We start from the raw sequence: 17,470 nt of genomic DNA on the forward strand, positions 1-17,470 counted from the left end.
AGTGCTGGAGCACAAGAACGCGTGCACTGGCAGGCAAAGGAGAAGGAGCCTCATTGTGCTGTGTGCAGAGGAGCAGGAATTCCAGGAGGGGAAAGGTTCCCTTTGAAGCACATGGCACGAAGAGCTTCCCAGTGACCATGGCAACAGCTCAGTGGGTTCCCAGCCTGAGAACCGAGTTACTACAGCCATGCCTCAAAAACAAAAAAAGTCTGAAAGACTGAAAGGGAAGAGAGAGGGGGAGGTGGGGTCGGGGGTGTGGGGGAGAGAAGTTGGGGCAGAATTAGCCTGGCAGAAACTGAGCGGCTCCCTGGTAGGCAAATCCAGCCAATAATGCTGGCCGGGTTCACAGGGTTTCCTTTTCATTTTCAAAGCTTTCTTCTTCCTCTGTCATTCCCCTTCTAGCCCTATTCAGGAGCTCATGAGATCAGTAAAACCCAGGCCTTTGCTTTGCCTGCATGCAGCATCGCCTCAAACAGGGCTGCACTGTGATCAAAGGCAACGCTAAATCACAGCTGCCACACACACCCCTTTCCCAACCAGGGCCCAGTTTTCACAGGCACTCTTAACAGGAGATACATTTTTTAAACTCTTTCATTTCCATTACACCGTATAAATCTGACTAAGAAGGATGAGCAATTAAAAAATCAGTATGGAAATGGACACATTAAATTCTGTACAGCTATCGGTCCCATTTAGCACAGAGATAAACAAGTGTCGTGAAGCTTCTGAAAACAAAGACCAGGGTTTTACTAAAAACAAAATAAAAAACCCTAAACAAAACAAAACAAAAAAACCCAAAAACCAAAACACCCCAAATCAAAAAAGACCACAACAACCAAAAACAACAATAAGAATAAAACCATGCATCTTCATACCAGATTGGTGTGCCATGGAATTTAGCTCTACAAACAGTTTTTAAGTAGTCTCTATGCTCTGCTTCACAATATTCCAAGCTTCCTACAGTATCATGTTTATTCTCCTTCTTTTCCTTTACTATTAAACAAAACCTCATGATTTATTCCTTCATATATATGCATGCATTCCATCATACAGACACAGGCAATAACCTCTTTGCTTCTGCTACTGTATTGCTCAACACAAATGTTCACAAGTTTTAGTGAAAAAAAGATTAAATTGGCTCCTTTAAAATAGGACTTACAAACTCTTTCATGGTCTGAGTTAGTCTGAGCTTTTAAACACATTAATTTATGCTAGGCTTAAGCTGACAAGTTTATCCATTCCTTACGTACGTAAGAAAGGTGGACAAAGTAACTGTCACCTGAGCCAGGTAACCCTCCATGTGTATCCTCTTGATTCATTGCAAAGATGAGGATATCCAAACTAGATTTCTCAGTGAGAAGTGTCAAAATGAAACAGAATTGCCCACATGTGCCATGAGCTGGAAAGGGACAGACAGACAGCTGCCCTGGCAGGGTGTTTAGATTTTGCCCTAAATTGCTAAGGCAGGCTTTCAATCATGCCCACAGCAGTTCTAAAAGAAAGCAAGTCCCGAACTCTTCTCACCTTCCTGGCACCAACTTTATTCCTACTACCAAATCAATTGGTCATATTGATCCAACCACGTCACACCACACCACAACCACTAATGTACACAATTTGGCTTGCACATCACAGAATGGCTTCTAATGCAATGAAGATCTAAGAACGGATACTAGAAGATCCCAAAGGCAATTTCAGCAATAGGAACTGAAAAGGGGGGATGGATATACCTGCTTCCAGCAGGAGGTACAGCTGACCACATAGTCACACTTCACTACACAAAGCAGAACGTTCAGTTGCCCCATACAGTCGGTTTTATGCACTCAACTACCCCTGTTAAGGCGGTAAGATTATTCACACTCAGTGAAGTCTTTGTGTTGCCCACCTGAGCCACTCATGCAGATGTGTGTGTAACAAGGGCTTGCTTTGCCATTTATCTCACTTGCATAATATATGGATACCAGCAACACCAGCAAAGCTGAAATACAACTTTTCACCTACCCAAGAGGCCAGCACGTTTCTGAAATGTTGCATCAGCCAGCCTCGCATCCTGCAACATGCACACTACCTCCACGATAGGTGTTGCAGCTGGGCAGGCCTGCTTCACAGAATTTTGGAAAAGCAAGAGCTTGCCACAACTCTACCGAAAGGCAAACACAGTATTCGTCTGGAAGATCAGATAGGCAGGACTAGCCACTTTGGGGGCAGGATAAATCAGACTAAATGAGGAGCAAACAGTAGGCTTGCACTCCTGGATTTCCTCCTCCTTTTCTACATGGAAGAAGTTTAATTTCCCATTGCTGTTCAAGGCCACCCCTCCTCATTTTATTTTCTTGTCCTTTGCTTTTTCCTTTCCCCTCTCCTTTCCTTTCCCCTTTCCTTTCTCCTTTCCTTGTCTTTTCTTTTTCCTCTTCATTCCATTTCCCCCCTCCCCTCCCTCTCTCCCCTCCCTTGCCCTCTCTCCCCTACTCGCCCTTCCCCTCTCCCTTTCCCTTTCATGTTTTCTTTTAAGTCAAGCAGCTGCCAAATCCTAAAAACAACCAGAAGACGACTCATATACACATGCAGCAGGTTTGATACTGACCCAGGCAAAACAGTTTACAGGCCAAACTGAATACTTACATAGCCATTTGCACCAAATCACACTGAAACCAAACCTTTCAGAGACCCAGACAATTGCAATGCAATTTGTTCCCGCTGGTAAGATAACCAGGCTGACTTAACTGACAGACCTGCAAGAAGCTCATGGCTGATGCTCCTGCTGCTATCTGCACTCAACAATATTTCAAGAATTCTGAGAAGTCCTTCTAAATCAGGCCGTAACTTGAGCATAGGGAGGACTGAGCAGAAGGGCTGCAGAGAAAAGATGGGAGAAGAGAAACTACAGCAGCAAGTATGAAACAGGGAACAAATATTCCAGGAAGAGAAGGATAAATGATGATAAATAAAAATACAGAACGAGGAGCTGCATTGCAATTACTGAGAAGGAAGTATTGTCTAGAACATTGGACAGTCTTTTTTCACCTGATGTTGCTGCACATAAACTGATGCTCAGGAAACATTGTGCCCAAACTCTCCAGATACACGCTGTGCAGGACGCAGGGGCCACATCACCAACGCTATGCATCAAAGTAGATGCTACAGAGCTCCTGAAGCAAAGCCAGGGTCTGCTGTTCAGCAGGCCAAGCCTCAGGAAGCTCAGATCAGCAGATACTGAGGTGCACCCACTCTAGAGATCGGTGTGGCTTCAGGGACATGGGGAGTATAGAGGACACAGTGGGATTTGGGTACCTAACAGCGTCACTGTGTTAGAAAATACTTATAACATTGTTTGTGCAGGGTATCTATGCTTTCCCCTTTCTTCATCCATTTTGCACACCTACTTCCTCACATGCTTTTCAGAGCTTGACAGATGTGACTGAACAAATACCTCCCTTAAATGGCTTTCCCCAAGACTCAATTTACTCCTGGAGTTTACTTATGGATTACTACGAATCTCTCAGTACCCAGTCTTCTCTAATTCCCATCCTCATGAGACCGTATTCTCAGATTTTACCCCCTAAGAGCAAAGAAACATCAGCTGGAATTTCTGTGAAACAAAACCAGTGTTCCAAGTTAGAAAAAAAAGTTGTATTATGCCAAAATTCAATAGAAAGGGCACTCACTTCTTAAAGAGATGTTTCTCACCATGTACAAGCTAAACTCCCAGTGGATTTTAGACAAGCAGATGATTTCCCATTTCCTCTGAAATATAGGGGTTTTAGAAGTTTTGTTTATAAATACACAGAGACAAGTTTTACCTACAAAATGTCAACCTAGGTTTTTATTTTCTGCCCGATATACTACATTTTCCCTGCTCACCTGAAGTCACCAACACTATACTACCAAAGACTCAGCAACCTCAGCCAGCTGGATTTTAGAATGAACCCCAGAGATTTTAAGCATTTTCAACTACTCAGTTACTGGTAGAACTTGTGGCCTATGCTATTTCACACACTTCCAACTACTCTAGACTTCAAATATCAACACATAATAACCTCAATCCTCAAAAACTCTAAGCTATTAAAAATAAAGATTGCTTCTAATAAAAAAATAAAACACACAAATAGGACAGCTTTCTGGTTTTCTTTTTAACTTACCTGACAGCAGTAATGACATCTTAAAGACTTCAGCTCATAAAACAAAGGGAAATGTTTTGCAAGGAATTTAGATTCCAGAAGCTGTATTCCACAGGGAGATTCCAGCAAGAAGAAAAATTCTATTTCTTTGACCAACCAATACAGTAAGATTCACTTGTTATTAGAGATACCTATCCTGCAATTAAAGCAAAGAGATCTCTCCCAGGATTGAAGACTTCTCTTCCCCCAAAAAAGGAAATTAATGTGTGTCTTCTGAGAAAGCTGTACCCAAGGAAAACCACTAAGATGCTTTTATTTTGACTGCTTTTGGTTAGAAGTTTCCTTTGATTGAGGTAGCATCACACCTGCAGTTCACCCTATTTCTACTCCAATACTGCTTCTGCTAAACTGATTTTTCCAGAAGTCTTTGTTAGGCTCCTACGGAGCTCAGAAAGGGAACGTGTGCGCTCAGCTCCCCATCGCTGTCCCTGTCAAGTGAGTTACAACATTATCTTTCCCTGAAGCATCTAGTGTGAAAACAGGCAACATGGGAGTATTTAGAGGAGTAAAGGGAGTTTTCTCTTGGTTTTTCTTGCTGATTTTTCTCAGAAAGGAACTGACCCTTCCAAGAAACAGTTCCATGCAGCATTTACCCCAAACCGCCCCCTTACCTTTCCTAAGACAGTGAGGCATGGCTTAGGCTCCAACTCTGGCTGTTCCAGTTTCACCACTCCTACCCAGCCGTATTCATATAGGTCTTCCTCGTCATTGCTATTACACAGCCCGAGTGGATGCATCTGAAACAGAATCAGAAAGAAACCTTTAGCCAATCAGTAGCATTCAAAAAACATACAGATTGCTTTCAAGGACCTTGGTTTATAACAAATACACTTTTACATATTAAGATACACCAGAAAAACTGAAACAGAAGGCTGCTTATATGAAGGATTCAGTATGTTTCTGAAGCATGCTATCAGCACATCACCTTGGTTATTACCCTTCATGAGGGTAATATCTTTGTGTATAAACTAGGGTGTGAAACATTTAAATCCTTACACTATTTACTATGTTCTCCTTGTTCTCTTTTTCCTTCAGCTAAAATCTCAGATTTTTCACAGTGAAGACTCTTGCCTAAGAGCTGCCCAGGCTCTAACATATACACAGAAAAAGTTCTTTGCAAAAAAAGTCTGTCCTTATCCAGCTTCATGCCTTTCCTTAAAGCTCACTTCTGCCAAACAATCTAAAGAAAACCACAAACTGTTACCAACACTATGACAATTTTGTTTTCTGGTAGCTGATAATAGTAGGAGATTATACTGCTCAGTAATTTACATATCTCTCTCTCACTAATCCATGCAAAGTAGCACCATGTAATGGTTACTAATCCTGCCATCTCTCCTGCATCACCAGCTTGTCGTTTTGTCCTTTTCTCCCATCTCTTGTACCTTGACTTTCATTTTGCAAGTCATTCAACACAAGGAGAGCTATTTATATTATCTTGTGGGGCCCTGACTTTCCGAATAACTCAAGTGTGACTCAGAATAACTACTGTGAAATATGGGAAACACGGCGGTGATCTGACATAATACAGAGGTTCTCCTACCACTCATTTTTCAGAATTCATCACCAATCCACCTGTATTTTGAGAAAAAAACTGGCCACCGCAATACCAGAGTAGAATCCTCTGCCCAACTCCTAATTCATCCTTCCTCTTTTTTTTTTTTCTTATGAGTTACTATTACACACTACTGCCTACAGCCTCGCACGGACGAGCAGTTCAACCCACTCTAAAACCTTGGGACAAGTCTATCACTGGAGGATGAATCATCTCCTTACACGCAGCATGGGATGGATGAACTGTTCAGCTGAGAGATATGACAGGGCAGGGAGTCAGGCAGAGCTCTCTCTCCAAAACTGCCAGGGCATATATTCCAACATAATTAACCCCAAAAGGAGTCCGTGGGATCCTTTAAATAAACACAAAACTTTAATCTGTATTAAGTATCTTCAGAAACAGAGAACCATTCCCTTGATGTAATTCCCTTGACGTACACTGTATCAATTAAGCTTTGAAACCATAACACATATCTAAGAAGTTTCTAGTTCAAAATCCTTGAAATGTGCTGGGGCACTTTCCACATGCCTGAAAGGGCAAAACTGAAACCACGGCTCAGGTGCTTTTATCCAAGGTTACAAAATCTGTATGCATTGCTGAGGGTTTAAAATAACTTCAAAAAGAGCCGCACAAATTTTAAGTGGGTTAGTGTTACAGAGCAGGCAAACAGTAAACTAACAGAGGAGGAACATTTCACTCTGTAACCCTATCACCTCAAAAAAGTCCTGATGATTAAAAGAAAACTTCCACCCTTTTTTCCTTTTCTTTCTGTCTGCCAGGACACGGCATTACGCTGTGACAAACCACCGTATGAACCACTCAGGATCCTTCTATACACTGTCATGAGATGAAGTATTGGTCTCTTTTTCCCAACCATACAAAAAACACTGTCTCTACCCACTTTAGTCCAGAAAACATCTTGGAAGAAGGCCAAGAATAACAGAAAATTCTTTCCACAGCTGCTTTCCTCCAGAATACTGTTATTCCGTAACAGCTCCCAAGCGTGAACAGCCCTTCAGATCACAGTCACCAAAGCCATCCCGCAGTTATGTCCCTGGAAATCAGGAGAAGCTCAAAGTTGAAAGAGCTTCTTCTCCTCCTCTTACAGTGCCTGTGCCTCCCCACCTTTAGAAAGAAATTGGTGATTCTGTCCCTTCTCGGTGACAACACTGGCGGACACCCTGCCTCCAACAGCAATGCCCCAAACACCTGACAAGACAGCCTTCCCATTTAAAGGCAAAAAAGCTGTGAATTACACACAACTCCAAAGGCAAGTATCTGCAGTGTCGAATATTACAGGTTTCTGAGTGGGGTTTTCAAGACAGTCAGGAATGTGCAGCAGTCAAGCACCTGGCATGCCCTACCTCAAGCATCTCATCTCCATACACCTGGGTGTCTCCTACATGGCATGGAGCACCCAGGAAGATAGCAAAATCAAAGCTGCATTTCTGAACATTCCTGTCTTCTTCAAAAAGCCAGGTGGCCTGGAAAGGGACCTATGCACAGCTTAGCAGACAAAACTCATAGGCCTGGAAGCAGCAGAGCTCTCAAAACTCAAATAACCTCCATACGTCTATCGAGAACTGACACATCACTTCAAAAATAAAAAGCTTTGCTAGACCTTTGGGGTGCCACAGCTATCAGTCCCTTATGATTTTAGACTTTACTGAATACAAAAAAAAAAAAAAAAAAAAAGAGCTTTTCAACCACGATACAAATAAATACTAACTTGATGTATTTTAAGAGGGGAAGAGCAAGGCACAGGATTTAGCACTCCAAAGCAGTTATCAGCAAACTACTGTTTATAGGGCTTAGGTGACCTTCATGGTTAGACCCCCATGGAAAGACTGTAACTGCCCAGAATAAATTCTCTTTCCTGTCACAAGTAGCACGACCAGAAGAGACGTGAGAACTAGTCAAGCGAGGAAGATGGTGAAACAAAATCCCCATTTTTAGAAAGGGAAAAAAGGATGACCTGGGTAATTACAGGCCAGTCAGTCTCAACTCTTTGCTTGGTAGTATGATGGAGCAGATATTCCTCAAAACTATGATAACGCTCACAGGAAACAGAGGTGGCTAAATCTAAGCCAAGATTTAAGGGCAAATCTAAGGGCAAGACTAAGGGCAAATTGTGCTTGACAAAAATAGTGTCCTTCCGTGATGAGGTTACAGTGCTGGTGGACAAGGGAAGAGCGACTGACACCATCAACCCCAACTTCTGCAAAGCGCGTGACATGGTCCCACACAACATCCTTGTCTGTAAAATGGAGAGACACGGATTTGAGGGCTGGACCACTTGGTGGAAAAGGAATGCGCTGGGTGGTCACGCTCAAGGAGTTGTGGTCAACGGCTCGACGTCCGGGTGGAGATCAGGGACATCAGGGGTCCATACGGGGACCAGTATTACTGAACATCGTTCCTGGGGACACGGACAGTGGGACTGAGCACATCCCCAGCAGGTTCCGGGTGACACCAAGCTCAATGGGGTGGCTGACACTCCACAGGGACCTGGACAGGATGGAGACATGGGCCCCTGCAAACCTCATCCAGTCCAACGAGGCCAAGTGCAAGGTCCTGCACCTGGGTCAGGGCGGTCTTGGGAACATGGACACGGGCTGGCGAGGAGCGCGCTGAGAGCAGCCCCGCAGAGAAGGACCTGCTGGTACTGCGGGATGAGAAGCTCAACACGGCCCAGCAACGTGCGCTCACAGCCCAGAAAGCCACCCCAGCCCTGGGCTGCATCCCCAGCAGCGTGGCCAGCAGGGCGAGGGAGGAGGCTCTGCCCCTCTGCTGGGACCCCCCCCCAGCGCCGCCTCCAGCTCGGGGGTCACCAGCAGAAGGACACGGACCTGTTGGAGCGAGTCCAGAGGAGGCCACGGAGATGGTCAGGGGCTGGAGCCCCCCTGCTGTGGGGACAGGCTGGGAGAGCTGGGGCTGTTCAGCTGGAGGAGAGAAGGATCGGGGAGACCTTACGGCACCTCCCAGTGCCTGACGGGCTGGCAGGAAAGCCGGGAGGGACTCTTTATCGGGGCCTGTAGTGACAGGATGGCGGGTAACAGTTTTTAAACTGGAAGAGGGAAGGTTTAGATTAGAAATTCTTTACTGTGAAGGTGCTGAGACACTGGCACAGGCTGTGGGTGCCCCATCCCTGGCTGGGCTCAAGGCCAGGCTGGACGGGGCTGGGAGCAGCCTGGGCTGGTGGAAGGTGTCCCTGCCCGTGGCGGGGGCTTGAACTGGGTTGTCTTTAAGGTCCCTTCCAACCCAAACCATTTGAGATTCTATGATTAGCAGCAAAAAAACAGAGCAGTCAGGGACGCAAACCAGCCTGTGGCTCCTGTCAACTCATTCCAGGTTCCCATCACACACCAGCAGCAGAGTCTTGCTGAAATTAAGGCTGTCACATCATCTGATTCCTGCTTCCAGCAGACCATAAGCCAGCAGAAGCTGCAGAGGCTGAAATTACCAGATCATTTTGACTCTAGCTTCAACCCAGATGGATTAATGAGACCCCCAAAGGCACTCAGCTCTTTCTGACAAACCGGTAACCACAGTTGTTGTCTCTCTGGTTCTCCATGATAGAACCACAGGTCTCTGCCCCCTCTTGTATGAAAAAACTGATATGCAGCTTCCAAGATCATAAAGGATGGCCACTCCTGCAGCATAGCTTTGCAGAGCTCCTACCTTCCAACCAGAAGAAGGTAAGAACAGGCTGCATATCGAGTACGTTCTCCCTTCCAGCAGAGGAATACGCTGTGCAAAGACTAGAGGAAAATCTTAAGAGAAAACCCTCTCATCTCACTTTACCAGATCAGCCAAGAAACAAGAAAGTGCATCCATTAAGAAGGATTTCAGAGAGCATCATGTGCTTACAGCTGCCTTGGACAAAACATGCATGACAATATTCGCCAGTTGCACCTGAGGCATGTGTATCATGCTGTAGGTACCAGTAGGTATCAGGCACTAAGTCTGAAATCCAGAGACTGAATCTTGGAACACGCACTAAACCCAAGACCAATATTTGTAACTAAATGAGCTGTTTATTTTAAAAGCTGCACAAGACTTCAAACTGAATGGGGGGTATGAAGCTGGACTGCAGAACAGGTAAGAATGAAGCACTGTATGAGATCTGAAAAATACCAATTATTTTTCTGGCAAGAGGTGACTTCTGCTCAGCATTTACTGGTCGCTATATGGCATTTTGAAACTCCTTTTCCAAATACCAGCAGCCCCTTCTTCTTGAACTTAGTGCAGAGAACTGAGTTTCCTGGGAAGTCTCTGAACTCTATCCTGATGCAAAAACCTAAAAAAGGAATTCCTGGCAAGTTTGTCAATAAAGGGGGAAAAACTGAAGCAGGAACTCATCTCCTCAGTACAGAACTCACGCCACTCACACAGTTGTATTCACCCTGAAAGCAAGAAATTTTCAAATTCTTGTCCAAAGCCGTAAATTGAACGCACTTGGAACACACATTTTTACTCACAAACTATAGCAAGGCTGTATCATGACCTAGTAAACAGAAGGTGGCTGTGCTCTGACTAGCAAACGAAACCCAACAGCTGTCACAGAAGAATTCTCCTCCAGCATGGCCATGCTGGCCATCATTGCTGTGCAAGGAGAAACGTGACTCCAGCAACTGGATTCCATGCTGTAGTCCAGCGACTCAGGCGCAGGATGTCTACCTTACATTTCCTCCGGTGCATAGGTGACTGAAGCAGGGAGAAGACTGAAATTTATTAAACCACCACACAATGGCACAATGATCTTGCACATGAGAAACCTCAAACCCAAATGCAAACCCCAGTGTAAGCAGTAAGCAAAACAAATAGGGTGCCGCAGGCTCTGTGCTGGCAAATGTAGAGAACTTACTAGGTACATCTGCAGGCTACAAACTCCTGAGGATTTTGTTGCATCACACTGGAATCTCACCAGAGTAATTAACGAAACAAATTATATTATGCCAGCAGTACTCCCTCAAAGTCTGTATGCTTCAGGAAGGGTCAATTGACAAAAACATTGCACTGTTCAATTAAAAACATGTGCATTGCAAAGCCAAACTCTTCCTAGACTACTTGTTCCAGTAACTCTGAAGATCTACAGGGCCAACACAAATACTCCGCTAAGGGATGTTAGACACATTAGTCATCAGCTTTGTGTAACCATTAACATATCAAGGGAACTCATATCCAAGTACCCAGTGTCAGCTCTTTTAATAAAATGGCATCATGAAGCCAATGACAGGTTGTACAATCCACCGATTTACTGATCTTAGCAGGATCAGAACATGGGGAGCACGCCTGTCCCCACTCTCCAGCACCTTCTCTGGGTTCCTCGTGGATTTCTGTGACAGTCCTCCTCTCACATGCTCCCCGGGTGCTCTCACCTGTCCACGTCATTCAGATTTCAGGTTTTTACTGCAGATTGTTTAAAACTCCACTGAAGCCAGCTTCTCCATCAACCTCGTCCTGATCTCACACCTCACGGATAAATTACCAATGGCAATCTCATCACCTTCCTCAAAATCCTGTCCCTACCCCACCTGCCAAGAGAAGACATTCACTTCCCCCACCTCAAACAAACATCTGGGGTTTTGATAACATTTTCACAACTCTTCCAAAAATCTCTCATTGTGTTTGTTTCCAGAGGGAACGCACATCTCTTCTTTATACATCAACTCACCAATTTTGACCTTACCTACTAAAACTTCCCTCCCCCTGAACACACCAAGCCCTGCAGTAACCTTTCTGACCAGCATCATACTCATTGTGCATCACTCTGAGCGTGTAGTTTATGCAGGAATCTCTTCTCTGCATAAATTCCTCTCTGGCTTCACATCCCAGCCAACAGGATTTCATTCATGCTAACAGCAAAGCCAGCTTCAGTGGTCCAGTCATAGGGTTATTTGGTGTGTTATTTGGTTTGGGTTTTTTCAATTTACACTACAATTAAGGATCCCAAAGGACCTAAACAAACAAACAGAAAAAAAATAATACAAAGGCTATATTCACACCATGTGGAGATCACAAGTGAGGTTCAACCTTCAAGCCATTAAATCCACATGGTGTATCATGCCACCAGATGTTTATTGGCTTGGGTGGGGCAGCAGGACAGTCATCTCCACACACATCAGGGTGATCCCCTTATATTGCTTTGGAGCCTGTGCTAGCCTGGACAAACCAGGCTGGCATTTCTGTGTCTTACACAGTTCCAGCAGTTTGCAGAGAGACAGAGCATGTCAGCACTATAAACAGATTTCCTAACTTCAGTTCCACTGAAAACAGAACAACGCAACCCTAACAGCTCCCAACTCTTCCCCTTCCCTGCCAAGACATCCGTTCTAATGAATACAAGCCAGGTCTGGATAACGAGACCTGGACGGTCTTAAAAACTTCCATAACACGCCTTTGAGATGGAGCATTACCTTCCCAAACTTTCTTCTGGTTGATTTCTTCATTATAAATTCAATTCTTTCGATCCCACAAGCCACAAAACATCGTTCTTTCTCCTCCACCCTTTGGGCAAAAAACACAGCTGAAAGATTGCCCGTGTTACAGGCGTCCTGCACGGAGCAGCTGCGCAGCGCTAGCGGCGTGAGCCCCGCTCCTCTTACAGACTCCCCGCAGGCACGCAGCAAGGCACACACGGCGCTCAGAACATGTGCTCTGGCCACAGCAACACGAGATCCACAACAGTCCAGTTAAACAAGAATCTCTTCACTAAAATTACCTATTTATTCTTCCCATTCTTTTCCTAGTTATATTTTGTCTTCCTCCAAACTGGGCTGCCAATGTCCCCCCCTGTGCTTAACCCCTTATAATTAATCAGGTGTTTTATCTCCTGACAAATAACAAGTGAAGAGATACAAAGCGCATATATTTTTCATTCATTTTGGGGTTTTGATCCTGTATTTGAGGTTGACTTGATTATTAAAAAAAAAAAAGCAAAGCATCTCTTGGATTTACTAAGTCTCCCAGACACCTTTTGCTTATTCGCCTTGTTCCACTAAGGGCACCACGAAAGGCAGTCAGCCCATCTCACACGCAACATGCACCAACAGAACCTGTGGCTGACTTTTATTCGTAATTGAACATACAATGAATAAAAGTATCTCTGAAAAGCCAGGTAAAGATTTACATGTATGTCAGAGGGCCAAAGTAACTGCGTCGATCTGGAGCCTCGGTCGGTAATGCTGCTGTAAGGACTTTTGTGCTTTCTGTGGCAGAGGATGAACGTGCCGAGAACGTTACATACAGTTCTCAGTTCATGAAACAAAGGCCAGGGTAGCAAGGCACCCTCTTCTGAAAAACTGTAGCATGACTTCTGCATGGTCACGAAGGAGTATGGGCTATAAAATTCTATAAAATCTAGCAGAACCGGACTCGATACTGCTTGTTTGAATGAAAATCACACCCCGCCCTGAGCAGTATCTCTACTCTTTTAAGGCTTTCCGGCCTCTAACGTACCCGCACATTCTGAAATACAAAACTAAAGTATTTCCCCCTTTGTTTCCTGTTTGGGACAGAAAGATTTGGATGACCCAGGTATAACAAAATCTCATGGTTTTGCAACAGTAACCAGAACTGATGCTGCTGCAAGGGCAAGGACTGGGTGGGGGGCTGACCTTACCCTGAGCACCCAGGTCCCATCCTCTGGGCAACCACCATCCCTCCAAGCATGCAGAACCGATTTACTTGCAGAAGCAAAAATTTACCCAGCAGGAGAAGAAAGGGCAAAAGTAAAAAGAGATTTAAAAATGGCTCACAGATCCACGCCAGGAGCAGATAAGAGTGAAATATACTTTTGTAGCAGCAAAGTTAGTACAAATTCTAGACCACCTGAGACCTCAAAATAACACTGAAGGGCTTTGGGGACCTACCCCTGTCCTGAAGACCATAAATGAGGAGGATAAGACAGGCAGGGCAGGCTTTTGCCTGCATTCCCAAATAAAAAGCAACGTTATGCTCAAGGTGCATATCACAAGTGTCAACACAGTAGCATAATTCTGAAAAACACATCTTCAAGACACATAAAAATCCAGAGAGTCAGCACCAGGGCCAGTAAGAATGGGCTGCACCGACAGAAACCTCTTCTGTCCACAAAAGCACTCCACCACATCAAGCCAGAAGTAGTCAGTGGATTCTGCTCGGATTCCACAGGCTCACACTGCAGCGGCCTCAGCAGATCACAACAGACAGCACGTATTGCAATTTTCCAAAAGAGGAGTATCAACCAAAAGTGCAATTTGAGCTAGCGAATTGAAGAATTCAAGCTTGAAACACTGGTGTAACTTCTGCTGATCAGGAGCCTGGATGGGGCAAACCACCCCCACCACCCCCCCGCTGCTGGGGCAGGTGGTGCTTACACAGGGCCCCCAGTGTCTGTCACATCCTCGCGCTGCTTTACCAGTGAATTAACCCCGACCCTCCAGCAAAGCAGTGGCTTTCTGACTCTCCACCTTGGGAAGATGTCTGTGCAATAAATGCCAATAGGATCCGCTGTCTGACCGGACTTCACTGCCCGGCTAGAGAAGTGTTAGGATGGATGATGGCACTGTGGCATGAGGACTTAGGCCACCAAAATGAACAGAAAATCAAAATTAAAACCCGTGCTGAAATACTAAGGATTTTTTCTAGCATGAACTTCCAGAAAGCAACATCTAGAACTGGAATAACTGTGTGGAACTTTAATGTTTGAATGGAGTTTTTCAGCTTGATAGAAAGTGGTGGTTTGGTTTGGTTTGACGTGAAGAGAATGCCATGGCTCTGGCACTGAACTGCACCGTAAACATCTGACCCAACTCTGCAGCAGGTTCTCCAGGAGGCAGGAGGCATCTCAATGCACCTGTGTGCTGGGAAAAGAGGGAATTGAGACCTTGCTCAAGGGTCCGTGTGGGCTGTACTTAAGCACTCCCCTACATATGTACCAGGTTACAAATCAAAAATTACAATTATCAAATAGGAACAGCAGCCCTGACCCTCCTCTACAAACATCATTCCACTATCAAAGCTCAATTCTGTCCTTCCCACCCGACACAAGTCAATCGATTTGGTAGCTTATTCTGTTTTAAAGCCAAAGAAATTCTACGGAGATCAACATATTACCTTAATAAAAGATTGGGAAGGAGCTGAGTAGAGAAGAGCATCATTCCCCAAGGAACCCTTCCATATCCCAGGACACTTAAGGTGGCCATACGGACCCAGACTCCTGCCTCGCAGGCAGCTCACGCGAAGAGTCAGGCTCTGCCAGGCTCGCTAGTGAAGTTGAGCTCCAGTTGGGAAGTCAAGCTCCGCAAATACCAACTTGAGTGCCAGTTCCAAGTGTCGGTCTTGCCGTACTTAAAATTGCCGTAACTAAAAATCCCTCCCTTCCAGTTTAAATGCTTCCCTGCCCCTTCACATACAAAAGGTCAGAGAATCCCCTCCCCTGCACTGTCCTTAGGCGGCTGTCCTGGTGTAACCCCGACCGGCGACCGAGCCCCACGCAGCCGCTCGCTCGCTCCCCCCCCAGCGGGATGGGGGAGGGGGTCAGAAGGGTAAAAGGGAGAAAACTCCTGGGTTGAGCTAAAGACAGTTTAATGGGTAAAGCAAAAACTGCGCACGCCAGCAAAGCAAAACCAAGGAATTTATCCACCACCCCCCACCGCAGGCAGGTGCTCAGCTGTGCCCAGCACAGCAGGGCTCCATCCCACCTAACCACCATCACTTGCAATGCCCCCTCCTTCCTTCTTCTTCCCCAGTTCTACGTGCTGGGCATGATGCCATGTGGTCTGGGATATCCCTCGGGTCAGTTGGGGTCAGCTGTCCCAGCTGTGTGTCCCCCCCAGCTCTCACTGTGGGTGGGGTGAGGGGCAGAGAAGCCCCTGGTGCTGTGCAAGCACTGCTCGGCAATGACTAAAACATCCCTGTGTTATCCAGCACAAATCCAAAACTCCCCATGCTGGCTCCTGTGAAGAAAATGAAGCCCACCCCAGCCAAAGGCAGCACCGCAGCTGTGGTGTGACAGACAGGGACAGCACGGCAACACCGGCAACACGTGTCTTCTCGGGGGAGAAACCTGCTTGGGAGCAGTGGCCAGCACCTCCCCGGCCCCCGCCGCAGAGGTGTGCTGGAGGCACCGCTGTATAAATTAAGACAAAGTCAAAAGAAAAGGCACCGACTTCATTTTCATTTTCACAAGACTAAAAGGTGAAGGGACGCTGACTTTTTCAAAAAAGCTGGGGAAGCACCTCTGCACCCCACAGCGATGCGGCACCCCAGGCTGGAGCTCCTCACCTTGCCCCGGAAAGGAGAGAGCCGAGGGGCCGGGGCGCGGGGCCACGACGTCACACAGGTTGAAGCCTCTCCCCACATTAAAGCCTAAACAGATCACAGGACATGAAAGGATAAGGCTGAATGAAAATATCTAGACCAAAATTCAGGCTCGGGGTGGATACAGAGTGTTTCTGGATCACAGACACATTTCACTTCAGACACACTAAACAAAACATATCATGGACAAACTACGAAGGCAACAATAAAACCAATTATTTTCTATGATCAATAGTTTCAAATAATTGCAGCAAAAAGCAAATTGAACACACTGCGCTGCACAAAGCCTCTAAAATGGAGCAGAACTATTGAGTCTTTTTGTGAAGACTTGAATTCCTTATTGCTCTAGGGCCTGAAACAACAGATCTACCATACGGCTTTCCCACCCGGAATGCACTTGGCGTGGGTTTGTCTCCCTCCACACGAATTCACATTCCTTCACCAGACAGGCTTTTGAAGTAAAATGTATGAGGTTTTGCAGCATCGAAAAAAAAAATTTAAAAAAAATCAACAAACGAAAACCCCAAAACCAAACCAACCTGAACGGGAAGCCTATCATCAGGGACATGCAGTTTCTTCCCAAAGCTGTCCCCAGACCTGGCGTGTGTGGGAGCAGCTGGTACCTGCAGGGCAGCGAGCTCAGGGAGCTGCACCCTGGCCCCCTGCCCACCCCAGGGTGCGGGCGCAGGGCCAGCTAACTCGGGTGCTTCCGTCACCCACCCCCCGCTGTCCAGCCAGCACTGCCGAGGCTCTAGGTCTCGCTTCCTTTCTCCAGCTCCGTCGTCTGTGGAAGCTCTCTAAGAGACGGATCCAAAGCCTGGAGTATATCAAGGCTCAAGTGAAATAAGGCAACCAAACAGCCCAACTTTTACAGGGAGGAGAAAAAACCTGGGTATGCTTCTGCTGGGACTCGTGTCCTAAGTATCTCCCCTGTCAAACCAGGCTTACTCCACACAAGAAGTGGACTGAGCGTACATGTTTTCTTCAAAATGCAAAAAACCTAGGTCACCAAGCAGATTTTGAACAAAGAACAGCTTCTTCACTCACCACTGAAACACCAGAGGATGTGGCGTGCCTGATTCAGAGACAATCCAGGATGCCGCTGCTAGAATCTCCACAAGTTGGATGGGAAGGAGCAATGGGAAGAGGGGCACGCTCCTGAAGACGATACGGAAATATTGCTCAGAGATGCACAGATGCATTTAGGAAAGCATTCATTTCAGCTGGAGCTCCAACTGGCCACAGCTGTCAAGACTAGTAAGTTTACTAACAGCAAGAAGAATTGCAAGCAATATATGTCTGCTACCGAACGGGGCTGGCACAAGGCAATAGGAAAGCAAGCAACAAACAACTGGTAGTAAAGGAGGGTGGAACTGCGGTCATCGATGCAAACAAGGCACACAGGTGTCTGTGGGACCTGAGAGGATGCATC

At 45.9% G+C, this 17,470-nt stretch overlaps 1 protein-coding gene across 2 annotated transcripts in view; it reads right to left on the minus strand.

Annotated features, from left to right (window-relative positions):
- The window catches only part of ZNRF3 (zinc and ring finger 3), a 96,197-nt gene that overhangs the window by 30,985 nt on the left and 47,742 nt on the right, over window positions 1-17,470 (minus strand). The window contains exons 2-3 of one of the 2 annotated variants that reach the window (XM_055718681.1): window positions 17,086-17,196; window positions 4,790-4,915 (exon numbers count right to left, since the gene is read on the minus strand). In XM_055718681.1, the coding sequence (XP_055574656.1) occupies window positions 4,790-4,915 (126 nt within the window). In that variant the 5' untranslated portion in view covers window positions 17,086-17,196. The remainder of the gene's footprint in view (window positions 1-4,789; window positions 4,916-17,085; window positions 17,197-17,470) is intronic. The other variant, XM_055718672.1, reaches the window with a different exon arrangement.

Source organism: Falco cherrug, chromosome 1 (assembly GCF_023634085.1).
Source record: "Falco cherrug isolate bFalChe1 chromosome 1, bFalChe1.pri, whole genome shotgun sequence".
Classification (NCBI taxonomy): domain Eukaryota; kingdom Metazoa; phylum Chordata; class Aves; order Falconiformes; family Falconidae; genus Falco; species Falco cherrug.